Source organism: Rhinolophus ferrumequinum, chromosome 15, assembly GCF_004115265.2.
Source record: "Rhinolophus ferrumequinum isolate MPI-CBG mRhiFer1 chromosome 15, mRhiFer1_v1.p, whole genome shotgun sequence".
Lineage (NCBI taxonomy): Eukaryota > Metazoa > Chordata > Mammalia > Chiroptera > Rhinolophidae > Rhinolophus > Rhinolophus ferrumequinum.
Window position 1 is genome coordinate 40,219,157 of NC_046298.1, and position 26,513 is coordinate 40,245,669.

Consider the following 26,513-nt stretch of genomic DNA (forward strand, 5'->3'; position numbering starts at 1 on the left):
TGCTCCCATCTCCTGGATCCAACTCTGCCCCTGCCTGAAGCTCCTTCCACCAGCCCACCCTCTGCCATGACACTGACCCCGCCAGGGACCCTGATCTCGCCCACAGTACTGCCTTTCCTTTCCAGATCCCACCTCACCTAGTACTCCAACCCAACCCCACCTTCATCTGGGGCCCCTCCTTTACGTGAGCCCACTCCTGTCCTCATGTACAACCCACCTTTCACCTGGGAACCCGCCCTCTTTCCTCTTGCCAGGCCCCACTCCATCCTCCCACCCAGCCACTCTGTCTGGCCTTGGGCGCCCAGCCATGACTTGGACTTACAACCACTGACCTTGGCCCTGAGCCATGCGTATCCATCTTTGGACCTGGATCATGCCTTGTGCCCTCCTGCCTTGCCCTCCCCAGATGTGAGCGCTTCCAGCTCAGGCTGACACTGACCTTACCACTGTCTCCCTTGGCCAACCTGTCTTCTATCTGTCCTCATTTTTCTCTCTGGGTCTCTCTTTTTCTCTTGGTCTCCACCTCCTCTTTTCTCCACCTCTCTCTTCTGGTTGTGTCTATGTCCCTTTCTTCCCCTGTCTGTTGGCCTGTTTTCTTCCTGTCTCTGTCTGTCTCTCTTTGCCTCTGTCTCTTTCTCTCTCTCTATCCCTGCCTTTGTGTCACCTTCTCCCCAGCCCCTGGGACCGTGTCGCTGTGAGCCTGGCTTCCTGGGACGTGCCTGTGACCTGCACCTGTGGGAGAACCAGGGGGCGGGCTGGTGGCACAACGTGAGTGCTGGGGACCCCGCCTTCTCTGCGCGTGTCGGGGCAGCTGGTGCCTTCCTGTCCCCGCCGGGGCTGTTGGCCGTTTTTGGAGGTGAGCACATGTGGTGTGCATCTGGGGACTGGAGACCTGACAGCCTGTGGCCAGGGCTTGAAACCGTCTACCTTCCACAGGCCAGAACCTCAACAGCGCCCTGGGTGACCTCGTGCTGTACAACTTCTCTGCCAACACCTGGGAACGCTGGGACCTGAGTCCTGCCCCGGTATGGACCCTACTTCCGCCCTGCCTGGATGCACCTGTCCACTCTGTCAGTCCCAGCCAGGGCCCCCCAGAGCACCTCTTCACCCCACAGTCCCCACAGCCCACAGCTTGATATGGGAACATCTACTCATCCATGTCTGCTTTCTATTGTATTTTCTTGTTTTGCTTTTTCTCCCTTTCTGCATCTTTTCCTTCTGTGTGTCTCCTGTCTCTCTCTCGGTCCATCTCTCTGTTTTTGTCTCGGATTCTTGGTTTTTGTGTCTTCTTCTCTCTGGGTTGTACCTCTATTTCTCTGTGCTTTTCTGTGTCATTCCTGTGTCTCTGACTCCACCTCTCTTACTGTGTTTCTGTCTCCCCACTGTTTTTATTTGCATGTATCTGTCTTTCTGGGTCTGTCTCTTTTCTCTTTGCATATGTCTGTCTCTGTCTCACCTCTGTCTGTCTTTCTCTCAGTGTCTGCATCTCTTTGTCTATGTCTGGCTCTCTTTGTCATTCTCTGTGTTACCATCTGTTCCCCTCTCCATCTCTATCTTCTGGTCTCTTCCTCACAGGCTGCCCGTCACTCCCATGTGGCTGTGGCCTGGGCCGGCTCCCTGGTATTGATGGGAGGTGAGCTGGCCGATGGCTCCCTCACTAGCGATGTGTGGGCCTTTAGCCCCCTGGGCAGGGGCCACTGGGAGCTCCTGGCACCACCTGCTTCCAGTTCCTCGGGGCCACCAGGCCTGGCAGGTCACGCAGCCGCCCTAGTGGACGACATCTGGCTCTATGTGTCTGGTGGCCGCACCCAGCACGACCTCTTCTCCTCCGGCCTCTTCCGTTTCCACCTTGACAGCATCAGTGGGGGCTATTGGGAGCAGGTGATTCCGGCAGGTGGGCGGCCCCCTGCTGCCACCGGCCACTCCATGGTGTTCCACGCCCCATCTCGTGCCCTGCTGGTTCACGGTGGACATCGGCCCTCCACTGCCCGGTGAGTGACCTGCCCCACAACCCCTGCCCTGCAGGGCCAGGCCTGGCCCAACACCTGGGCCTTTAGTCTTTTCTGTTCTTTGCCCACTGATAGACGCCTGCAGTCATGTACTCCTTCCTTCACTCACTCACTCACTCATTCACTCGCTCTCTAATCTTTCATTCAATCAGGTGGTCACTTGCTTCTCCACACACTCCCACCATCTGTCCTTCCCACCATCCTCTGTTTGGTATCCAACCCTGGCTAGGTTATGGGGGGAACCCAGACATGAGTCCAACCTGGGCCCTGCCCATGGGAGCCTCTAGTTCTGAGGGGACATAAACCCAGTCATAGCACGTCTCAATCCTGGATGATCACTCAACTCTTACTAGCGCAGAGGAGGGAGAGGGGCGCCTCCTGGCCTGAACCCCTCCTCTGCCCCACCCCTGTAGTTTCTCTGTGCGGGTGAACTCCACTGAGCTCTTCCACGTGGATCGGCGCGTGTGGACAACGCTGAAGGGCCGGGATGGGCTTCAGGGTCCGCGGGAGCGAGCCTTCCACACGGCCAGTGTCCTGGGCAACTACATGGTGGTCTATGGTGAGGAGGCTTCCCCGATCCCGCTTGCCTGCAGGGACCCTGGCCAACCATGAGCTGAGGCTCCTTGAGTGAGTGTCCCCCATGCCCCCCGGCTTGCCAGTTATGCCTCTTTCCTACTTTCCCAGGGGGCAATGTGCACACCCATTACCAGGAGGAAAAGTGCTATGAAGATGGAATCTTCTTCTACCACCTCGGCTGCCATCAGTGGGTGTCAGGGGCTGAGCTTGCTCCACCAGGAACCCCTGAGGGTGAGTGGCCCCTCTATTCCCTGATGGGCTCCTGACGGTCACTCTTACCCCCCCACAGCGAATCTGGGTTTGGACAGGAGCCTCTGCAGTCCTTGTAAGGGTGAGCAAGACATCCTGTTAGAGCTGGCTCAGGAGGCAAGCCTGTACCGCAGACAGGACTACGGCATTGTTGCCATGGAGATGGGAGCCAGTTATGGCAGCATCAGATCTAGGTTCCAATCCAGGTTTTGGCAGTTTCCAGCTGCCCCAGGGAACTGCCCATGAAGAAGCAACTTTTTCATGGATACACAATGGGCAAGTGGCAGAACCAGGATGACTGGCCCCAAACAACTATCTGTACAAAAACCATCATTTAATCTCTCTGTGCCTCAATTTCCCCATCTGTAAATGGGGATTATAATAACACTGAAGCCACTGGGCTGTTGTGAGAATAAATTGAGATGATGCATGAAGCGTGAAGACAGCCTAGGGAAGGGCTCAGCACGTTGTTTTTCCATTAGCAGCTGGAGTCCTTGGGCAGGGCCAGGTGACTCACCTGGAAGGGGGTGTGGAGAACCTTTCAAACTCATTAGATCAGAGGCTGCTTTGAGAACTGGAAGAAAGCCACAGGCCCTCTCCTCAGAAAGGCATTTATATGCAAAAAGTGGGCATATCATTTCAGGGGACTGTGGACTTCCCAGAGGCCTGTGTGTTCTCGCATCCCACTGAACAGAAGAGTAAGCACAGAAAACAAGCATAAGGAAGGGACATTAACACTTAAAGGGTGGACAGGAGGAAGGGTCCCCAAGGAACCTGATGTGACCGTCAGGGATAAAACTCAGGCTTGGTCTGCAAGACCTCTGATCCAGGGCTCCTCTGCCTGTCCCTGTCCCTCTTTTAGGCCCCTTCACTGGGCAGGCGAGAGTGTGAGGTTTCTGCAGGCCTCTTCCTCCTCTATAGTTTGTGATTCCTTGAGCCGAGTCCCATGTGCTTACAGAGCGCACAATGTTATTAAGAGGGTGGGGGAGTCACCAATCACTGACCTGTCAGTCAGGACTCTTGATTGTAAGTGATAGAAATCCAACCCAACCAGCTTAAGCAAAAAGAATTTCTTGGCTCACTTGAGTGAAAACTCTTGGCTTCAGGTTGGGCTGGATCCAGGTGCTCACATGGTGGCATTAGCCATTTCTCTCTCCAGTTCTCAGCTGGGTTTGCTTCATTCTCTAGCAGCCTTGCCTTTTATAGGTGGTCACCAGCAGCTCTGGGGTTATATTTTACCCCTTTAAAATGCCCAGAGGGGAGAGAGTGCCTTTTTCCCCAAGAATTGTAGGAATTGAGTCCCATTCCTGAACTGATAGGTTTGGCTAAAGCCCCATTTCTGCCAGAAGCAGGGATAGCTCAACTTGAGCCTTGTGGACTGGGAGTGGGAGAGGGTGGTTTTCCAGAGGAAAATCAGAGGCTGTCACCAAAAGGGAGGCTGGTGCCTGGGCAAACAAAAACAGGTGAGAGCCAGGCAGCCTGCTTCACAGCTCCCCAAGGGCGGGATGATGGTTCCATTTATAGAGGAGGAAACCCAGACTCAGAGAAGTCAAGTCTCTTGCCCAAGGCCACACAGCTAGTCAACAGCATGATTTGAACCCAATTAAGTGTCATACCCAGGATTTGAACCCAAATTTTTCTGACCCCAAAGATCATGCTCTGTTTGAAAGCTGACATGGGCAGGGGTGTGGGAACCCCAGGGGAGAGAGGACTAGAGCTGGTGCAGGGCCAGGCAGGCCAGGAGGGTTTCCTTGGGCAGGTGGGTTGAAGCAGGAGCTAGGAGACTGGGCCGAGGCACAGGAGAGTCAGGGTTAGTCCTCTGGGCAGGGGAGCCATGAAGATCGGAGGAGGTTCGGGGTCTTATGTCCTTGCGGTTTATATTCTCCTAGGCCGAGCAGCGCCTCCCAGCGGTCGCTACTCACATGTGGCCGCTGTGCTTGGTGGCAGTGTCCTGTTGGTGGCTGGTGGGTACAGTGGCCGGCCCCGCGGGGACTTGATGGCCTACAAGGTTCCCCCCTTCGTGTTCCAAGCACCTGCCCCAGATGTGAGCACTGGGGTTATAGGGAAATGGTGGTTGGGGAGGAGGTAGCATGGTTCCCACAGAGGAGGGAGAAAGTTGGGGGTCCCTGGGAGAAAGGGTGGGGATTCCTAGGGCCATGAGAATAATGAGGTCAGCCCCCAGGTTCAATGGAGGAGGAATGGAGGTCCCGGGGCTGAGGACAGAAGGGTAGTGGTCCTTGGGACTGGGAGAAGATTGGACGGGGGGCCTCCAGCTGCTGAGCAGTCGGGGTTCCCTGGGATGATCAAAGTGAGTGGGGCCATGGGAGCAGGCCCCCGTCTGAGGAGCCCCCTCCGCCACCCCCATCTCTCTACAGTACCACTTGGACTACTGCTCCATGTACACAGACCACAGCGTCTGCTCCCGAGATCCTGAATGCAGTTGGTGTCAGGGGGCCTGCCAAGCTGCACCGCCTCCTGGGACCCCCTCTGGGGCGGTGAGTGACTGTCCTGGCACTCTGTCCCCTAGCACAGAGACAAGCCCTCAGTGTATCCCTCTGCTGAAAGCAAGTGGAGAGGGACTACTCCCCTCCAACACCCCCCTTCCTTATGCTTGTTTTCACACCTAAGTTGAGCATCCCTGATTTCTGATTGCTGACCCCTAAACTTTGACCCCCTCCGCAATCCTTTTGAACATATCTGTCCCCAGATCCCCAGCCCCTGTCTTCTTGATATTTTGCATTCTAACCCAGCTTTCAATTCCCTTCTCTAATTTCCTGACCCCTTCTACCCTCCAAACTCCTGAATCCACAGCCCTTCCCAGATCCCTTAAGCCCCAGTGGACAATAACAATAACGCCTGTCCCCGTCCTTCCCTGCAGTGTCCGGCTGCCAGCTGCCTAGGCCTGGGCCGCCTCCTAGGTGACTGCCAGGCCTGCCTTGCATTCAGCGGCCCTGCAGCTCCTCCCCGGGGACCTGGCGCCCTAGGCTGGTGTGTGCACAACGAGAGCTGCCTCCCTCGGCCTGGTGAGTGACCACCAGTGGCAATGTGGAAGGGGGCAGTGCTGCACCCCACACTGACCCCCAACGCCTACCCTCCTGTCCTCACAGAGCAGGCCCGCTGCCGAGGGGAGCAGATCTCAGGCACTGTGGGCTGGTGGGGGCCCACACCTGTCTTCGTTACATCCCTGGAGGCCTGTGTCACCCAGAGTTTCCTTCCTGGCCTGCACCTGCTCACCTTCCAGCAGCCACCCAACGCCTCCCAGCCCGATAAGGTGGGGAGCTGGGGATGGGACCTAGTGTGCAGTGTTGAAGGGCTGGTCCTAGGGTTTTTGTTTTCCAAACGGATCTTTATCTCTCTTGTGTTTACCCTGTAAGTCTTTACATTCAAGCGTCTGATTTTTCTTATCGATTTAAAAACATTTTTTAAAATTGTGGTAAAAGACACACAACATGAAATTTACCATTAGTGACATTCAGCACATTCACAATGTTGTGCAACTGTCACCACCATCTAGTTCCAAAACATTTTCCTCAGCTCCAAAGGAAACCCCGATCCATTAAGGAATCACTCTCCATTCTCCTCTTCCCGGCCCCTGGCAACCACTAACCTTTTTCTGTCTCTGGATTTGCCATCTCGGCTTATGTCATATAAAGAGAATCATATAATATGTGGCCTTTTGTGACTGGCTTCTTTCATCTAGCATGTTTTCAAGGCTCACCCATGTTGTCACATGCATCAAAACTTCATTCCTTTTTGGGGCCGAATCATCATATGTTGTATGGTTATGCTACATCCAGTCATGAGCTGAAGAATATTTGGGTTGTCTCCACCCTTTTGCTGTTGTGAATAGTGGTACTAAGAACATTCATGTGCAAGTTTTTGTTAAACACCTGTTTTCAACTCTTTTGGCTCTATATCTAGGAGCAGAATTGCTGGGTCGTGTGGTAATTATATGTTGAACTTATTGAAGAGCTACCAGCTCCTTATTGATTTTAAAATAGGTAATATAGTCCCATGGTTTAAAAATCAAAATGGTGTAAAAAGTTGTTGAGTGAAAAGATTTCTCCCATCTGCCCCACTCCCCTACCTCTCAGTGTGGGAAGCTGGATCCTGTATCCCTGCAACTCAAGACTACCCTAACTCTCTCCAGAAGATCTATTTGGATTTCATTTTTATGTCCTTCCAGAGTCTACCTGTTCCAATGCAAGTAGATGTGACTTTTAATCATTTTTCTTTCTTGCACAAAAAGTAGTATACCACTACTTACATCCCAGCACCTTCCCCATAAGAAAACTTAAGAAACACCTTCATTTTTTTCACAGCTGCATAATATTCCATTTATTTCTAATGCTATAGTACTGTAGTTTATTTAAACAGTTTCCCATGATGAACGCTTGGGTTGTTCCATTTATTTGCAGTTGCAAAAACACCTACTAGCAATAAATCGTGTCATATGCCTGTCACTTTGAATGTTGGATCTGGGCTCTTTTTAAAAAAACACTTACGTACTGGTTAATTATATAACAGAGGTCATGATACATAGAGTGAGGTCCAGAAGGGTCCTGAGCACAGGAGCTTTCATTCCCATGGAGCTGGGGTGTGGTGCCCTCCTGGCACATGGATGTGTTCACTAACCTGGAAGTTCTTCAAACCATGTAGTTAAGGGATTTTTAAATTTTTTAAATTTTTAAAAATTTTGATCTGGACTCCCGAGGGCTTAGGTGGAGAGGTGGGGCACTAGGGAAGAGGACTCTGAAGTTTCAGGAGAGGTGGGGATGAGTGGGTGCTGGGACCGTGTTATCCATTGGTTGAGTTGGCTTCCCGACTCTTCTCCCAGAGTGATTGAGGAGTGCGGGTGCTGTGTGCCATTCAGAGAGGCACTCACAGACACCCCCTCCCTGGCTGGCACAGGTCTTGATTGTCCGCAGCACAACCATCACTCTGACACCCAGTCCAGAGACCGACGTATCCCTAGTCTACCGCGGCTTCATCCACCCACTGCTGCCGGGAGGGCCCGGCGGGCCAGGGGCCGAGGACGTGGCCGTGTGGGCCCGGGCCCAGCGCCTGCACGTCCTGGCCAGGATGGCCCGTGGCCCCGACACAGAGAACATGGTGAGGGTGCCTGGGACACCCAGCGGACTGTTTATGGTTCAGACGGGGGCTGGGTTATGTGTGCAGGGAGGACTGAGGAGAAATCAGAAGCTGGAGATGTATCATTTGTAGGGGAAGGGCCCTGGGGTTTTCAGTTGTGAACAGAATTTGGGGGGAATTTTGAAGCAGGTAGGGAAGGTCTGTGTTATCAAGTCAGACTCCCCTGAGGAGAAGGAGGATTGCTGGTGGATTTGGGGGCACTTGAGGTTTCTTGGGGGGGTCTAAGGAACCCTGAGATGTCCTTCTTCTTCCCAGGAGGAGGTGGCTGCTAGGTGGGTTTCAGGGGTTGGGGAGGTGTGGAAAGTGCTGAGGTCCTTCTCTGTCCTCACCCCCACCCCAGGAGGAGGTGGGACGCTGGGTGGCTCAGCAGGAGAAGGAGACAAGGCGGCTACAGCGCCCAGGGTCTGCTCGTCTCTTCCCGCTGCCTGGCCGGGGCCACAAATACGCAGTAGAGATCCGGGGCCAGCTCAACGGCTCGGCGGGCCCTGGGCACAGCGAGCTCACCCTGCTGTGGGACCGTACCGGCGTGCCAGGAGGCAGCGTGAGTACCCAGGCCTGGGTCTCAGATCCCCTGGGCTTTCTGAACGACACACCTTGGCCTCTGAATGCCAGCTTCACCTTGCACCCTCCAGACTCCACTCTCTGACCCCAGACTCTGACCTGTTTTCATATTCTGACCCCTGCCCACATCTCTTCTTCCTCCTGGCCTGACCCCGCTGCCCCTGACTTCTGCCCTCCGTACTTTGACCTCTAATCTCTAGATTGTCTCCAACCCTCATCCCCTTTTGTCTGCGGATGTCGTAAATCCTGACTTTCTATACACCTGAGTTCTCAACCTTGTTTCTGAACACTTAAGCTTTTAGCTCCAAACTCTGACCCCTACCCCAAACCTCAGCTCCTGACCCTTGACCCAGAACATGGACCCCTGACCTCCTATGCCTCCTCCCCCAGGAGATCTCCTTCTTCTTCCTGGAGCCCTACCGTTCGGCGGCCTGCGCCTCCTACTCCTCTTGCCTGGGCTGCCTGGCCGACCAGGGCTGCGGCTGGTGCCTGACCAGTGCCACCTGCCACCTGCGTCAGAGTGGGGCCCACTGTGGGGATGACGGGGCCGGTGGGTCCCTGCTGGTACTGGTGCCCGCCCTCTGCCCACTCTGTGAGGAGCATCGCGACTGCCACGCCTGCACCCAGGTGCCCACCAGGCCACAAAGGGCCTGTCTCGAGATGGACGCAACCCAAGCAGGCGACTAGGAAAGGGGGAGGGCCTCCCAGGGCTGATGTGGGTAGCTGACGGGGGGGAGGGGGCATGATGGCTGATGGCTGTTGGGGGAGACAGCTGGGGCCATTGTCTTTGATTTGCAGGCAAGAGCCAGGTGGGGCACAGAGAAGAGGGGCTGAAGAGTGGGTTTCAGTCAGTCAGGACTTTCCCTGTCATAAGGGCCAAAATCCCAACTCAGTGCCTTTTCACTAGAGGATCGTTTAGGGGTTAGGCTGCAGAGTCCAAGAGCAGGTCTTCAGGCTGGGACCTCCAGCAGTTCAGACCATGTGGTCAGGCATCCCCCTCCCACCATTCCACATCCTCGTTTTCCGTGGACGGTCATTCCTTGGGAGTAGCAGGGAGCCACGGCGCTCTGGACTTTGATGCCCCACTCAGCCAAGGGGACAGCACCTTTCTGTCCCTACCCTACTGTCACCCCTCAGGTCAACAGACATCCCAGAAGTACATTTCACTGGCTGTGGTTGGGTCTGTGCCGACCGGCCCTGGGACTAGTTGATGAGGGCAGTGTGTGTATGTGTGTGTGTGGGGGGTGGCCCCTTGCTCACCCCTTGATTCCCACCTCAATCACACAAAGGGGTGTAGTACCCAAAAAGAAAGTAGGTGCTGGGCAGGCAGAAGCCATGGCTGTCGTTGGCTGAAGGGGAAAGTCTGCAGAGTCAGGCAGTTGGGGAGAGGGGGACCTGCAGGGGTGGTCTGTGGGGGAAGCCGGTTAGGAAAGCAGGGCGCTGCGAAGCCAAGGGAGGGGGCCAAGCTGGCTGTTACTCTTCCAACCCCTCAGGACGCCTTCTGTGAGTGGCATCAGAGCACCAACCGCAAAGGGGACGCGGCGTGCAGCCGGCGGGGCCGGGGTCGGGGTGCCCTGAAGAGCCCAAAGGAATGTCCCCCTCTCTGCAGCCAGTGAGTCCCAGTGGGCCCAGGGAGGGGGTATGTGTTGGCCAGCCCTGGTGTGACCCTGGCTCCACTCCTCACCCCCAGGCGCCTGACCTGTGACGACTGCCTGGCCAACTCGAGCCAGTGTGCCTGGTGCCAGTCTACTCACACCTGCTTCCTGTTTGCCGCCTACCTGGCCCGGTACCCACATGGGGGCTGCCGAGGCTGGGATGACAGGTGCGATCCTGGTGGCCTGGCTCATAGAGGGCTGGGTGAAGACCAGTGGAGGGGGCTGGGCTCTGACACCCCGTCCCCCGTCACCTGTCACCCTGTAGTGTGCACTCAGAGCCAAGGTGTCGGAGCTGTGACGGCTTCCTGACCTGCCATGAGTGTCTGCAGAGTCACGAGTGCGGCTGGTGTGGCAATGAGGACAACCCCACACTGGGACGGTGAGGCCTGGACAGGGGCGGGGGCCGGGCAGGATGGGGGGGCCGGGCAGGATGGTGGGGCTAGGCAGGATGGGGGGCGGGCAGGATGGGAGGGCCGGGCAGGATGGGGGGGCGGGCAGGATGGGGGGGCCGGGCAGGATGGGGGGCCCCGGGCAGGGTGGGGGGCAGGCAGGGTGGGGGGGCGGGCAGGATGGGGGCCCCGGGCAGGATGGGGGGCTCTCCACAGCCCGAGTTCTAACGGCTGCTCTGTTTCTCTGCCCCTCTGCCTGATTCCCTACCATCATTTTTTCTCTCTTCATCATCTTTTTCTCTCCTTTCCCTTTTCTCTCCATTTCAATTTCTGTTTTCTCCCTCTCCACTTTTTCTTTGTCTCTGTGACTTGTTTTCTGTCATCTTTCTTTCTCCTTGGCTTTCTGTTTCTGTCGCTCCTCTCCCTTTCACTGTAGTCCTGTCTCTGTCTCTCTTCTGTTTGTCTTTTAAAATATTTTTTGTCTGACTTCTCTTGGTTTCTGTCTCTTCTGTTTCTCCTGTTTCTTTCTCCATATTCATATTTCTGTTTTTCTCTCTCTATTGGCCTCCTCTCTCTGTCACTGTTTCCTTGTCCCTTGTCTCTTGTTTCTTTATCATCTTCCCTCATCCCACCCTCTTCTTCAATCTCTCACCCACCAGGTGCCTCCAGGGGGACTTCTCAGGGCCCCTGGGTGGGGGTAACTGTTCCCTGTGGGTGGGGGAGGGCCTGGGGCTGTCTGTGGCCCTCCCTGCCCGCTGGGCATATGCCCGTTGTCCAGATGTGGATGAGTGTCGCCTGGGCCTGGCACGGTGCCACCTGCGGGCAACCTGCCTGAACACGCCCCTCAGCTATGAATGTCACTGCCAGCGGGGCTATCAAGGCGATGGTATCACCTACTGCAACCGCACGTGAGTGGGGCATGGGTTTCCATGGAGATGTTGCCCCATGGCTGGGGCACGTGGAGGTGGAGGGAGTAAGTGATTATGGTGCTGAGATCCCGCCTATGGAAACAGTATCCCCAGTGAGCGTCGGGTTTTTACCTTGCAGACTAGGCCCTCATTAGAGTGACAGGGTCCCCAATGTCACACTAGTTATTGTGGATATAGGTCACTCGCAGACTGCGGGCTGCAGTCTTCAGCTGTAGAGATGGACAAGGACCAAGGTGAAACGGTTTTCACAAAGAACCTGTCACCAGTGGTCATGTGTTGTTACTATAGAGACGAGTTGCCACGTGTGATGGGGTTACCTTGGAGACAGGGCCAGCAATGTAGTCCAGGGCAGTGGAACAGGCAATAGCTTGTGCTGGTGTTGCCATGGAGATGATGGGGTGGAGTGGGGTGACGGGGGGGGCTGCCTTGAAGACTTTTCCCCCACCCCTGCCACGGCCCCTCAGGTGCCTGGAGGACTGCGGCCATGGTGTGTGCAGTGGCCCCCCTGACTTCACCTGCATGTGTGACCTGGGCTGGACATCTGACCTGCCCCTGCCCACGCCTGCTCCGGGACCCCCTGCCCCCCGCTGTTCCCGAGACTGTGGCTGCAACTTCCACAGCCACTGCCGCAAGCGGGGGCCTGGCTTCTGCGATGAGTGCCAGGGTGAGCTGCCCTCCTCCCGAACTCCCCCGGATTGGCTTCAAGGGAGCTTCATTAGGGCTCCAGTTTCTTTTTCTCTACGTGGGCTTCAGTGTCTCCTCACTCAGCTCTGGGTCCTCCTGCCCCATTGCCTGCTCATGACCCCAGACAGGCTTCAGTGCCACCCATCTCTTTGATGGGGCCTCCTTTTGGGACTTGCTATTACCCCAATCTGGGCCCTGGTAACCCTCCTTTGAAGCAGCCAGGTTGGGTCAGGGATCAGCTGAGCCAGATGGTCAGGCCCTTCCTGCCCTTGCCCCTGACTCTGCGTCCTGCCTGCTGGGGCCTCCACAGACTGGACGTGGGGGGAGCACTGCGAACGGTGCCGGCCTGGCAGCTTTGGCAACGCCACGGGCTCGGGCGGCTGCCGGCCCTGCCAGTGCAACGGGCACGGGGACCCACGCCGCGGCCACTGCGACAACCTCAGCGGGCTCTGCTTCTGCCAGGACCACACTGAGGGTGCCCACTGCCAGCTTTGCTCCCCTGGCTACTACGGGGACCCCCGGTGAGCCAGGGGCCAGCCACGTGGGGTGGGGGGCTTAGGGGCGAGGTGGGATGGGGCGGGCCTGATCTGACACTGGCTCTCCTCCATTTCCTCAGGGCCGGTGGCTCCTGCTTCCGGGAGTGTGGGGGTCGTGCCCTCCTCACCAACGTGTCCTCAGTGGCACTGGGCTCACGCCGGGTTGGGGGGCTGCTGCCTCCAGGTGGTGCAGCGGCAAAAGCCGGGCCAGGCCTGTCCTATTGCGTGTGGGTCGTCTCGGCCACAGAGGTCCTGGAGCCCTGTGCCCCAGGGACACTCTGCCCGCCACTCACCCTCACCTTCTCCCCTGACAGCAGCACCCCCTGCACGGTGAGCTCTGAGAGCACAAGGGCTCGGACCCATGTCTCCCCCACCCTTTTTGACTCCTCAGAGAGACCCTGACCCCCATGTTTCCATTTTTTTATTCTTCAAACCCCAAACTCTATTTCTGTTTCAGACCCCCAGCCCTTCATTCCTACACCCACAGACCTTCCCGTTCCCCAGATCACCTCCTGTTTTCTGGACTCCGAGTCCCCATTCCCCAGGTCCTCAAACTTCCTTGCCCCAGTCCAGGATGGCAAACATTTACACTGTGTGTGCCAATTCTGATCAATCAGTAGTGGCCACCAGGAGTTGTGGAGTGAGAAAAAGGCTCCAGGTGACAGTGCCTGATTGATTAGCCATGTCTGCTGTCAACACACCAGGGAAATGGTGGCCGCCGTGCCAGTTTGACAATCTGCCCAGGATGTTCAAACAGCCCGTTTCCCCGTCTCACATTGCCCTCTCCTCTTAAACTCCTCCTTCCGGACCCCAAGCGTCCCTCTTTCTCATCCTCATCAACCCCTAATCCTCCGCTTTGTACCCCTGCAGCTGAGCTATGTGCTGGCCTTTGATGGCTTCCCCCGCTTCCTGGACACTGGTGTCGTGCAGTCGGACCGTAGCCTCATTGCTGCCTTTTGTGGCCAGCGGCGAGACAGACCCCTCACTGTGCAGGCCCTGTCTGGTATGGGGACTGGGGAAGGGGGGACCTCTGTCCTGTGCTGTGTATCCCTTGACCCTGCACCTTGCCAACTGAGGTGGGCTCAAGACCCGGCCCAACTCTGCCACGGACTTGCTGGGTGATGCTGTCCCTTGCCACCTCTGGGCCTCAGTTTCTTCAGCTGAGAAGCAAGTAGAGAGGATTGCGCTGGCTGCCTCTGGAGATAGGGCCAAGCAAGACATGTCTGGGGCACACAGAATGGGGCTGGTGTGAGGGTCCCTGAGTGTCCACACAGTCCATGGTTCTCAACCAGGGCTGATCATACCCTTGGGACATTTGGCAATGTCTGGAGACGGTCTGATTGTCATGATTGGGGTGCTACTGGCATCTCCTGGGTGGGGCCGGAGGTGCTGCTCCTACAGTGCACAGGAGCCTTCACCGCCAGCGTTCCCTAGACCCCAAACATCACCAGGGCTGAGAGAAACCCAGCTTAGTCCCACGGAGATACACTAGAAATAATTTGTTATCCATGGCGATTGAAGGGCCCAGGTTTGGAAATGCTGTAAATCAGAGTGGCTCCAAGCTTGGGGAAAGGGCAGAATTGTAGCTGGTGGACTGTAGACCCCTTGCAGTTGAGGGGCCCTCATTTCATTTCACTTGGTAAGTGTTTACTTAGCACCTGCAGTGAGCCAGGCCTGCGCTAGATTCTGGAGGTGCAGTAGTGAACAGGGGACAGAGGTGCTGTCTGCATGGATTCACAGTGTGTGTGTGGTGGGGGCGGCAAACAAAACGGCTCAGAGTAGTGAGGGACCTAAGGAAGTGGAAGAGAGTGGCGCCTGGCCTGTCTGGGGAGTCGGGAGAGGTGAAGTTTCCCTTGAGGCCTGAAGGGGGTGGTGTGGGCGAGGGTGACTTCTCCAGGAGGAGGAATGGCAGGTGCCCTGGCCCTGAGAAGCGGGCGGGGGAGGTGGTGCTGGGGCTGGAGGGCCGGAGAATGGGAGGTGATGATGTCAGGGCCTGTAGGGCCTTTCTGTTTAAAAAACACAACTGTCCTGAGGCAGTGTTTTACATATCATTAATTCCCTTACGTTCTACCCAGTCTACTTTCTAAGGACACTAGGTTTTACATAAGAGCAGGAGGGAGCTACGGAAGGTTTGGAGGTTGTGAGTGACAGGATCGGATTCATGGGCTGCTATAAGAGGCAGAGTGTAGGGGACCCAGGGAGACCAGTGGTGCGGGTGGGGTGGGGGAACTGGTGCTGGTGGCTAGGCCGGATGGGTGAATATGAGAGACTGAAGTTTTAAAACCAATGGAACTTGATGGGCTGATGAAGGAGAGTGTGTGCGGTGTGCAGGACAGTAAATCATGGCAGTGATCCGGGATGACCGAGGTGCCTTGCTTCCCTACCCAATTACACGGGGTCTTCTCAAAACCTGGGGTGGAGCAGCGCCTGGACTGTGACCTTGCTACATGTTTGTGGCCTCTCCCCCACAGGGCTACTTGTGCTGCACTGGGAGGCGAACGGCTCCTCGTCCTGGGGCTTCAATGCCTCGGTGGGCTCTGCCCGCTGCGGCTCAGGGGGCCCTGGGAGCTGCCCTGTCCCTCAGGAGTGTGTGCCCCATGATGGGGATGCAGGTGCTGGACTCTGCCGCTGTCCCCAGGGCTGGGCTGGCCCACACTGCCGCATGGCTCTGTGTCCTGAAAACTGCAATGCCCACAATGGGGCAGGGACCTGTAACCAGGTACAGGTGGGACAGGTCAAGCCGGGTGGGACAGGAGTGGTGCTCAGGGTTCCTTCTGAGCCTCCTTCTGTTGTCCCCCAGAGCCTGGGCGTGTGCATCTGTGCTGAGGGCTTCGGGGGCCCCGACTGTGCCACGAAGCTGGGCGGTGGACAGCTGGTCTGGGAAACCCTCATGGATAGCCGCCTCTCAGCTGTGAGTTGTGGCCACCTACTGTCTGGGGAGGTGCCACACCACCGGGATCATTCTCTCTCCTCCACTCCTGGGACCACCCCCAGACCCTATACTCAGCCTGACACTTTGTCATGACCTTAGCCTGACCCCTCACTTCCTTGTCCCCACTCCCAGGACACTGCTAGCCGCTTCCTGCATCGCCTGGGGCACACCATGGTGGAGGGACCTGATGCCACCCTGTGGATGTTTGGGGGCCTAGGCCTGCCCCAGGGACTGCTGGGAAACCTGTACAGGTGAGGACTGCCTGGGGAGGTGGGATACCTAAATAAGAGAAGGTCACCTCAGGGGATGCTGAGATGTCTGTCACACAAGAGTCCTTTCAGGGCGGTGCAGGCAAACCTTTACAGATGAAGGACACCCCAAAGGTTGCTGGGACACTTGTCATAGAAGGCTTACCTCAGGGGTGGGATACTTTTTGGATGCTGCTACCCCAGGGTATAGTAAGGTGACTGTTGTAGGAAGGTCACCCTAGGGGATGTTGGGAGACCTGTCGGGGGTCACCTCAAGGGATGCTGGGATGACTGCACAGTGAGGCTGCTTATTTGCATCTCGGCCCCAGGTACTCAGTGAGTGAGCGTCGGTGGACACAGATGCTGGCAGGAGCCGAGGACGGGGGCCCAGGTCCCTCACCCCGCTCCTTCCACGCGGCTGCCTATGTGCCCGCTGGTCGTGGTGCCATGTACCTGCTGGGGGGGCTCACAGCTGGGGGCGTCACCCGAGACTTCTGGGTCCTCAACCTCACCACCCTGCAGTGGCGGCAGGAGAAGGTGAGCATCTCTCCCACCTCCAACCCCCGCATCCGGGCTCTGGCAAAGATGGCCAGAGCAGCTTCTGCCAACTTTGCCCCCAGAGGAAATGGCTTCCTCTCTGAGGCTCTAGCACAAGTCCCAGAATTGAATTTCATTGGCCATCTGGGTCACATTATATTTCCCAGCCATTCTCTGGCCAAAGGGATGTGATATTCTGGTTAGCCAGGCTGGGATACAGCCTGTGGCGTGGATACAGTCAGCCCTACGCAGCTAGAGTGAGAGGAGAGGGGCAGGGCTTCCTAAAGGTGGCTCCTGAGGAAGTGACACTGAGGCAGAAATGGCAGGAGGTCTACTGCAAGCCTGCTGAGACAGGCCTAGTTGGAAGGTCTAGGGTCTGACCGGCCCTGGGCAGCTCACTACCTCCTGAGTGGTTCAAGGCGAGTGTGGGAGCTCTGAGCCTTGCTTCTATCCATAAGATGACCCCTGACCTCTGGCCACCTGTGACCTCCGCCCTCTGTCCATCAGGCCCCTCAGACTGTGGAACTTCCAGCCGTTGCTGGTCATACGCTTACCGCCCGCCGAGGCCTGTCTCTGTTCCTGGTGGGTGGTTACTCCCCGGAAAATGGCTTCAACCAGCAGCTGCTCGAGTACCAGCTAGCAACCGGCACCTGGGTATCTGGAGCTCAGAGCGGGACACCCCCAACAGGTGGGTGGGGCTGGGGAAAGGAGGCCACAGCACCTTTGACTGTTCCACCGTCCAGGGCTTCATGTAGGCTCTCTATTCACTGCACTACTCTATGGTCATTGCCCCCCATATCTTGTTATCTCCATGTCTTCCCCCAGCCCCCACCCAGATTCTCAGGGAACCATCTCTTGAGAAGTTCGGTTTCTCTGTTTGCCCCTCCCAGACTCCCTGATAAGCTGCCCACCTCCTGCCCAGTAGCAGTGGGTCACCATCTCCCTCCCTCAGGGCCTAGATCACCACCCGTCAGGTGTTCTTTCTCTACGTCATCTACATTTTTTTGGTCATTGTCCCCAGGATATTCTGGCCACGGCATCTCCCTCTCTTCTCTTTCCCTGAGTCTCTGTTAAGATTGTCCTTTGACTTGACGGGAGAGGGAGGGGTTGGGATCCTAGGTCTGGCCTCAGGGTCTGGGAGGATGTTGTGGTCACAAGACGGGGAGCCCAGGAAGGCGGGCAAGTTCTTGATCACCAGCCTTGCCCAGTGTCTGCTCACTCTGCCCCCACCCTGCCAGGTCTCTATGGTCATTCTGCGGTATATCACGAGGCCACCGACTCCCTCTACGTGTTTGGGGGTTTCCGTTTCCACGTGGAGCTGGCAGCCCCATCCCCTGAGCTCTACTCCCTGCACTGTCCTGACCGCACCTGGAGCCTTCTGGCCCCTTCTCAGGGGGCAAAGGTCAGAAAAAGGAAGTCCAGACAGATGGATGTAGGGCATGGAAGAGGGAGGGGTCGCCCATCCCAGTGACCCAGGGACTGCTCGACCCTGGATTCCTACTGCCCCTCCTTTCCAGTCCCCTAAACTAAACTGAAGGGCACCCCAAGTCTTCCCTTCTTCTATCCCTGGCTTGGAGGAAAGATTCCTCGCCCAGGAAGTCAGAGGCCTGGGTTCTGCCCCAGCTGCACCCCACTCTTGGTGCAGCCCTGGCAGGCCCCTCCTCTTCCTCGCCCCCGCATCTATAAAAGGGTGCTTCTTGCCTTCAGGGCCAAAGGAGAGGGCATGTGGGAGATGGCGAAACCTCGGATGTGCTGGTCAGAGACAATTGGATTTTCTGTCCTCCAGCATTTTTCCAAGCTCTTTATGGGGCTGGACTGAGGGAAGTGAAAGTGAGAGACCCAAGCCTCACTGCAGACACCCCCAGCCCAGCTGGCGAAGTCACAGGAGAATGTGGGGTTCTTCCTAAGCAGTCTGGGCTAGGTTCCTAAGGATGTAGGGGCTCAGGGGGGAAGAGATCGTTCTGGGGTCTGCTCTGAGGAATGAGGGAGGTTTCCTAGAGGAAGGAGATAAGATCTGAGGAAAGATAGGATGGGCTGTGCTGGTGGGGGGCTAGGGTACGAGGAGATTTGGGGTGGCAGGTGAGCTGAGAGAGTGAGGAGAGGACTGTGGGCCTTGACAGGCCATCTCACCACCTGTCTCCCCGACAGCCGCAGCCCCGACTTTTCCATGCCTCAGCTCTGCTAGGGGATACCATGGTGGTCCTTGGGGGGCGCTCGGACCCTGATGAGTTCAGCAGTGATGTGCTGCTTTACCAGGTCAACTGCAACGCCTGGCTCCTGCCTGGCCTCACCCGTAAGTCCGTTGCTGTCCCTGGGAGCCCTGTCGTGGGACCCCCTCTCATTTGGAGTCAGTTGGGCCCCTGTAGACCCACTGGCAAAGCTCCTGCTGTCCCCTTCATGCTATCTGAGCACCCACGGGGATGCCCTCCTTTTTTTTTCTCTTCGAAAAGTTTATTTTTTTATTAAAAATTTTGTTTAAAAATCTGATTATAAAAGTAATAATATTCATTGTATGTAATTTGTGAAATAGGAAGAAAAAAATCCCCATAATCCCACTCTCTAGAGACAACCACTATTACATGTGGGGTGTTTCCAGTCTCTCCTGTTTGCTTATAGGTTCGACAGGGGTTTGTATCTTGCCTTGTTATTTCACATAACCCTGTAAGTGACTGACTGTGTATGTTTCCTGGGCCTGTCTCCTTTTCTTTTTGCTTCTCTCTCTAACTCTCTGTCTCTAATTCCCTTTTTCTCTTAATCTAGTTTTTTCCACCACTCTGTGATTCTGTTTTTTTAGGATTTAAAAAATTGAGGTAAAAGTCACATAACGTAACATTAACAATTCAGCAGCATTTTGTCCCTTCACAATGTTGTGCAACCACCACCTCTGTCTGGTTCCAAAACGTTTGTTGTGTGACAATCTCAGCCCATCAATAATCAGTGTTGTGACTGGACCAGCTCTCCTCGCTCTTATTATGATTGCAAGACGCCCTTTAGCAGTAACTGTCAGGAAACTTGGAAAAGATACAGGTTCAGTACTTACAAGACCTGGAAACTACAGAGCGCACCTGGCTGTGGGCCACATGGTGAGGTCACGGGTAGAGAGGGAGACTGCACAGGCCCGGGGTGCTGCTTTTCTTGGGGTTGAGGGTAGGAGCCTAAGGTTTCAAGGTCTCACTCTTTACTGGTGACTTTAAAATGTATGAACAGGGATTTGAAAAGGAAGAGAAAACAAACTAGCCCAAAAGGTCTAAAATCAACCAAGATCTCTAAAACAAAGGAGCCTCTGTGGCGGGAGGTGGCTGGCCCTGTGTTTTTTGGTGACATCCATCCTTGAAGCAGGTGCCTCTTTGAAATGGATGCCTCCGCAGTCAAAGGTTAAGCCAGGCACCTGCATCACAAAAAGAAAAAAAACCACAATAGATGTGAGGGCTTAATACTACATTTGTCTCCATTCTTAATTTCACTCTTCAGTTCCTTTTTTGCTCTGTTGCTGTCTCTCTCCCTCTCTTTTGTTTTGCTATCTGTGTCTCAGGCCCTGTCTGGCCTTATTTCTCTCTGTCCTGCCGTTTCTGGCTCTGCTCTCCAGACATCTCTCCACTCAGGTTCCTCTCTGACTGGCATCTTACTGGCCTCTTTGTGTGGGTCTCCTATCTGCTCTTTCTGAACACTGCCTTCTTTCCCCAGGTCAGGCCTCTGTGGGGCCCCCAATGGAGGAGTCTGTGGCCCACGCTGTGGCAGCGGTGGGGGACCGCCTATACATCTCTGGGGGCTTTGGGGGAGTGGCCCTGGGCCGCCTGCTGGCCTTGACCCTGCCCCCTGACCCCTGTCGCCTGCTGCCCTCACCTGAAGCTTGTAACCAGTCTGGTTCCTGCAGCTGGTGCCATGGGGCCTGTTTGTCCGGGGCCCAGGCCCACAGGTAACCATGCTGACCGACAGCTGCAGGGGAGGGAGATACTGGTGCCCTTCCGAGGAGGTTCTGTGTTTGGCCAAGCTGGGAGAGGCCTCGGGAGGGTACTGTGGTCGAGATACAGCTCATATGGGAAAATGGCCCGTTTATCACAGGCAGGGGTGGGCTGGGGGCCCCCAAGGGGGAAGCCCTGCTTATGGGCTGGAGAATCATTCAAGAATGCTTCCTGGAGGAGCTGGGTCTGAACTGGGCCCTAAATGACCAGGAGACTTGACACCAGCAAAGGTTCAGAAATGGAGCTGCGCCTGGTGTATTTGAGAGATCTTCTGAGTTTGGGGAAAACGAGACTGGAAAGTTGGATGAGGTCAGCTCAGGAAGGGCTTCTAGAGCCTGGCCGAGGTTCTGGGCTCTGTCGAGGTTCACAGACCCCTCATCTGTAGTTTGGGAAGCTGATTGTCTCAGGAAGCTGAAAGTGCTGTCCTAGGTTTAGCACAGACTCATTTGGCTGCATGATTGTCCTGAGGTGATGTGAGGTACTAACGACTTTATTTGTCCCATTAAATGTGTCACCATGTTTAGTACAGAAATACTAAAGGGCGAGAGGAAGAGGCCTGAATTGGGCAAAGGGCTGCAGAGGTGGAGAGGGGGCACAGTCAGGGAGAAATTCGGGAGGCTGAAGGCCTCAGTCGCTGGAGGGGTAGGGGATATGGAGTATTGTCCTGTGTCTCTGCCCTGAATGACAAGTGGGTATGGGACCTTCACCAAGTGGGATGGGGGAGGAGCAGGTTCGTGAATCCTGTGCTGAATCCGGTTTGGGACACACCTGGGGGTCTGCAGGAAGGTGTCCAGGAGGCACCAGGACGAGGCGAGGGCGGGAGGAGGAAGGATGGGGCCTGGCTGGGTGTGATGAGCCAAGCCTCATGCTTCTGCAGGCTGGGCTGTGGGGTCCCCCCCTGCTCCCCAATGCCTCGCTCCCCTGAGGAATGTCGACGTCTCCGGACCTGCAGTGAGTGCCTGGCCCGCCATCCCCGGACCCTGCAGCCTGGAGATGGAGAGGTGAGTGGTGGGAGGTGGGGCTCGGGAACCACTGCGCTCTTCAGCTGTGATTGGGTGGGAGGAGCTGGGCCAGGAGGTGTGCTGGGGGCCCTGAGGACCCCACAGAGCCTGTCTTCCCCACCAGGCATCCGTCCCCCGTTGTAAGTGGTGTACCAATTGTCCCGAGGGCGCCTGCATCGGGCGCAACGGGTCCTGCACCTCAGAGAATGATTGTCGGATCAATCAGAGAGAGGTCTTCTGGGCAGGGAACTGCTCGGAGGCTGCGTGTGGGGCTGCTGATTGCGAGCAGTGCACCAGGGAGGGCAAGTGCATGTGGACGCGGCAGTTTAAGAGGACAGGTGAGGACAGAGGCTTGGTCCCTCAGAGGACAGTTTGGGGGCCTGGGCTCCTGGGTGTGAGGGAGGAGGGCCTGGGGGCCCAGACCCAGTTCTAATCACTGTGCCCACAACCCCAGGAGAGACCCGCCGCATCCTGTCCGTGCAGCCTACCTATGACTGGACGTGCTTCAGCCACTCTCTGCTGAATGTGTCCCCAATGCCAGTGGAATCATCGCCCCCACTGCCCTGCCCCACCCCCTGTCATCTCCTGCCCAACTGTACCTCCTGCCTGGACTCCAAGGGTGCGGATGGGGGCTGGCAGCACTGTGTCTGGAGCAGCAGCCTCCAACAGGTACTGCACACTGGGGTCCCAGTGTCCCTGTCTGCTCCACACTGACTTTCTCCGCCACTTCCCCCTCTGTCCTACTTCCTCCTCCATCTCCCTAGCTCTGGTGCCACCATCACGCTTTTGCTTTGCTCCTACTTTCTCTTCTCTCCTCCCAGCAACTCTTTCTTCCCTCCTTGCCTTGTGAGTCTCCCTGGTGCGTCTTTTCGCCACACTCTGTGCCACCTCCAAACACCGCAGCCCTGCATGTCTCCAGCTCTCGTTCATGCTCTCTGCGCCCCATCCTTCCATGACTCCTCCCTCCCTCCCAAACCCTTCCTCCTCTCTCCTCCATCTCTTTCTCTCTCTGCTTTTAGAACTCTTGGTTGTAGGAAACAGAAACCCACTGGAGCTGGTTTTATTATAAGGAACTGGGGGTATTTGATGGAATCTGAGGACAGGACATACTGTTGTGCTGAGGTTCTCAGGCCACATGGTCTTTAATCTCAGCTGTTCTTTGCACGTCTCCATCCTCCTGTTTCTCTCAACTTGATCATCAACACACATTGCCTAAAATGGCAGCCCTTGACCCTTGGTCTAGGTGGCTTTCTAATTCCAGAGACTATAGTCACCTCCGTTTGTCACTTCACTCACATTCTCAAGGGAAGACTTCAGCTCAGCTCACAAGTTAGGTGTCCAGCCTTGGTCCAAGGAGACATAGCCGGCGGGGCAGGGATAGGTGCCCATGGTTCTAACACAGCAGTTCAGACCCACCCCTCCTCTGTGGCTGGAGAGATGATTCTTGAAGGTCTGGGGAGGTGCTGTATGTGCCAGAGACAGTCCTCCCCTTGGCTGCTCTGCACATGCTCCCTCATGAAGTCCCAGCATGGTTTAGATGTCCCGGTAGCAGACATTGAAGGCATTTACCGCTCCCCGCAAACCTATCCCAGTGGAAGACAAGAAAGGTTCACATCCTGCTGTCACATTCAAAAGCAGTGTCACTGGGCCAGAGTTCTGAGGCTCCAATTCCGCCGATGTTCGATCCCCATTCGTATCTTTATTGTACAAGACCCCATTGAGGTGCGACCACTCACCATCTCAACCCATGAGCCTACATGAATCTTTGGTAAAATAGGAGTGATATCAACAGACCCGATCTGGGGTGTTTCCAACACCAACGACCGATTCACCAACTCTCCAGACACCAGCTGGGTGTTCCACAATTCAGTTCACTCCTGACACCATTTACCTGGCATTAGCGTCAGATCCCACAAGTTAAAAGGCTCAGTCCTGCAAGACTGTCCCTGCTTCACTCACTACTCACGCATCCAGGCCACCTGTATTCTGACCAGCCAGCTATAAATCCGGGCTTCCACCACTCCCTCCGCAAGTTCGATAATTTGCTAGCAGGGCTCACAGAACCCAGAGAAACATTTACTTACTAATACCAGTTTATTATAGAGGAGAAAACTCCGGAAGAGCCAATTGGAAGAGATAAATGGGGCCAAGTAAGGTGGGGAAGTGGAGTTCCCCTGCCCTTTCTGGGCACGCCACCCTCAGTGGATGTGTTCACCAGCTCTGAACCTCCTGGAGAGTTCTTATAGAGCTTGATCTCCAGCTCCACCCCAGGTCAGTGGGAGAGGCTGAAAGTTACACCCCTCTAATGACTTGGGCTTTCTGGGGACCCCTTCCTAAGTCACCTCATTGGCCATAAACTCAGGTGAAAGGGGCACCTTGTGAATAACAAAAGACAGTCCCATCACTGAGGAAATTCCAGGCATTTTAGTACCTTGGTGCCAGGAATTGGGACAATAAAACAAATATATTTTTGTGTTGCAGCACACCGTCCTTTAGGCAGGTTGTACAAATTAAATGGGAGGACGTATTGAGAGTATGGGGAAAGCCTTCCTTGTGGTAAAAACTCGGTAACGCCCCAGGTTCCACCCACAGGGAAGATTCCCAGTCTCCACAGTCTGGGACACACCTAGAGGATCACTGCAGCTGGGTGGGGAGGGGTTGTCCCTGTGGGGGCGCTCAGTGTGACCCTGCAGGGTCGGTCTTAACAGGCAGAGGCCTCTCCTCCCCAAGCCTGGGGTCCTTCTGGTGCCGCATGTTCTCTCCAGATATTATTGAGAGTGTCATGACTTGTCTCTGTGGGGATTCCAGGGACCAGATAGCACGTGCTGTTCCCCCAGCCCCTCAGAGCTGCTCTGGAAGTGAGGGACCTGCCAGGTGAGAGGCGGGAGGCAGTGGTCTGGCTGCTGATGTGGAGAGCACAAAGTTGATGCTGCATGTGAATGTGAGATGACTTCCGCCAGATCTTCTGAAGGTTTCTATGAAGTCAAGTTGAAGTGTTGGCTCAGGTTTTTTAAAAAGCACCACAGCACAGCTCAAACATAACAGTTGTGCTGGCCAGGCCTGTTATGATTTGGCTCAAGGGCAGCTGTATCTCAGCCAGCCAGCTATGTTCTTTTGAATGATTTTGACCTCAGAGCCTGGAACAGGCAACAGAGTGCTCCCTTCCCTGGCTGGCTGGCTTCTTTCCTCCTTTCCCTGCTCTTTGACCAAGTACCTTATTGAGCACCTTCCTTGTGCCTCGTACTTTGCTAGGTTGTGGGCATATGTCCGCAGACGAGCTGGGATCCTGCTCTCGGAACTTACGTTCATCTGTCGCTGCCAGGAGCACAAGAAATAGTTACAGTGTTGGGCAGCCGTGCATTTGGCCATTAGGGAGGTCACAGCAGAAAGCACTGTGCAGACTGGGGCCTCGGGCTTCTCTCCGCTCCCTTACAGATTGCCTCACTGTCTGTCAATGAACCAAATTTAGATCTGGAGGCCTAGCCTGGCAGTGACTTCAGCAGTTGAGCAAGGCTCAGCTCATCGCTGGCCGTAACCCTCAATGTGCTCAGAGCTCTGGCCACAGCAGTCAGGGTTTTCTATTTCAGGATTGCGTGGTGGCTTTGCTTTGTCCTAAGTGCTTTCAGCCTGCCAGCCCAGACTAATCGCTTTCCTCTTATACTTCATATAAGGCCTGAGCAGTAAATAAAATGCTCTTATACACTGCGGTAAGTTCCCAAGGGTCTGACCCTCACTGTGCTGCTTGTCTGGGTCCCGGGACATTATGAGTGACGGTGTGTGGGCTGCTGCTCGGCCCCTGACTGCGGACTCCTCAGCTTCCCGGCCTAAGGTCGGAGCATCCTATAGCCCCGGTAGCCAGGTCCCTGTTTTTCTAAGCAACTGTGGCTTGCAACCTCCCTCCTGATCCTGGCTTCTGTCTCTACCTGGGATCACTGCCTGCCTTTGATTGTAAGAAGCAGCTGTGCCCCGAGCCAGGTGGATTAAGGGGACTCATTACACCAACACAGTGGCACCGCTCAGGAGCCAGGGTGGAGAGTGCGGCCAGGCGGCACCAGGGACTGGATATGGAGCGAGAAAGCTGCCTTTCCACCTGTGTTCTGGGTGTGGTTCTCATGTGCTTCTTTCTGCCTCTGATCTTTTCCTGCCTCCCTCCTCTTCATTGTTGTCATTTGCTCATCCAAACCGCCTGCCAGCCCTAGTTTGCATAATCTTTTAGTTTCAAGGATGTCTCTAGTCTGACTTATAGATGCTTGAGAGGGAAAATGTGATGACTCCAGCTGGGGTCCACTTTGGTTCACTGGGCTGTGGCCAGGGAGGGTGAGTTATCCGATAAGAGGGTGCAGTCCAGGAAGATGCACAGGATGCGATGTGTTCGTCTGACCCTCTTTCTCTGCATTTCCTCTCCCCTGGACAGTGTCTGAGCCCCTCCTACCTGCCCCTGCGATGTATGGCCGGCGGCTGCGGGCGGCTGCTCCGAGGGCCCGAGAGCTGCTCCCTGGGCTGTGCTCAGGCAACCCAGTGCGCTCTGTGCCTGCGGCGCCCCCACTGTGGCTGGTGTGCCTGGGGGGGCCAGGATGGGGGCGGCCGCTGCCTGGAGGGTGGACTCAGCGGCCCCCGTGATGGTGAGAGGGGCTGTGCAAAGAACATGGGGGGCGCTGGGGGTGGTCTCAGGTGGGGCTCAGGGGAAGTAGGAGCAAGGGCCTAGGAGGCTGGGTGGGTGGTACAGAGGCCCCCCAGGTGAAGTCCTATCTCCCCATGCCAGGGCTGACGTGTGGCCATACTGGGGCCTCCTGGGCCTTCCTGTCCTGCCCCCCTGAGGATGAGTGTGCAAATGGACACCACGACTGCAATGAGACACAGAACTGCCACGACCGGCCCCATGGTTATGAGTGCAGCTGCAAGACCGGCTATACCATGGACAAGTGAGGCTGCAGCCAGACTGGAGGCAGGGGAGGGATTGAGGGGAGTGGGGCTGGGCAGACTGTGGGGTGGGAGACTGGGGAGCAGTAAAGGATGAGGTGTGGACCAAAGCAGGATGAAAGGAAACAGCCTAAGGCGTGAAGGTAGTGCGATTGATCCAGGAGGGCGTGCGCG

General features: G+C 55.9%; 1 protein-coding gene across 1 annotated transcript in view; it reads left to right on the top strand.

Moving 5' to 3' along the window:
- The window catches only part of MEGF8 (multiple EGF like domains 8), a 37,003-nt gene that overhangs the window by 6,166 nt on the left and 4,324 nt on the right, over positions 1–26,513 (top strand). Inside the window, 33 exon segments of the mRNA XM_033127277.1 lie at positions 676–856; positions 937–1,025; positions 1,576–1,991; positions 2,423–2,568; positions 2,694–2,816; positions 4,724–4,878; positions 5,210–5,329; positions 5,713–5,857; positions 5,942–6,105; positions 7,746–7,946; positions 8,326–8,526; positions 8,937–9,173; positions 10,040–10,158; positions 10,237–10,368; positions 10,467–10,580; positions 11,250–11,498; positions 11,984–12,183; positions 12,514–12,724; positions 12,820–13,069; positions 13,610–13,742; positions 15,211–15,458; positions 15,540–15,650; positions 15,804–15,922; positions 16,249–16,456; positions 16,964–17,144; positions 17,695–17,858; positions 18,605–18,749; positions 20,141–20,372; positions 21,296–21,419; positions 21,544–21,757; positions 21,874–22,088; positions 25,834–26,041; positions 26,182–26,341. Of these exon segments, the coding sequence (XP_032983168.1) occupies positions 676–856; positions 937–1,025; positions 1,576–1,991; positions 2,423–2,568; positions 2,694–2,816; positions 4,724–4,878; positions 5,210–5,329; positions 5,713–5,857; positions 5,942–6,105; positions 7,746–7,946; positions 8,326–8,526; positions 8,937–9,173; positions 10,040–10,158; positions 10,237–10,368; positions 10,467–10,580; positions 11,250–11,498; positions 11,984–12,183; positions 12,514–12,724; positions 12,820–13,069; positions 13,610–13,742; positions 15,211–15,458; positions 15,540–15,650; positions 15,804–15,922; positions 16,249–16,456; positions 16,964–17,144; positions 17,695–17,858; positions 18,605–18,749; positions 20,141–20,372; positions 21,296–21,419; positions 21,544–21,757; positions 21,874–22,088; positions 25,834–26,041; positions 26,182–26,341 (5,915 nt within the window).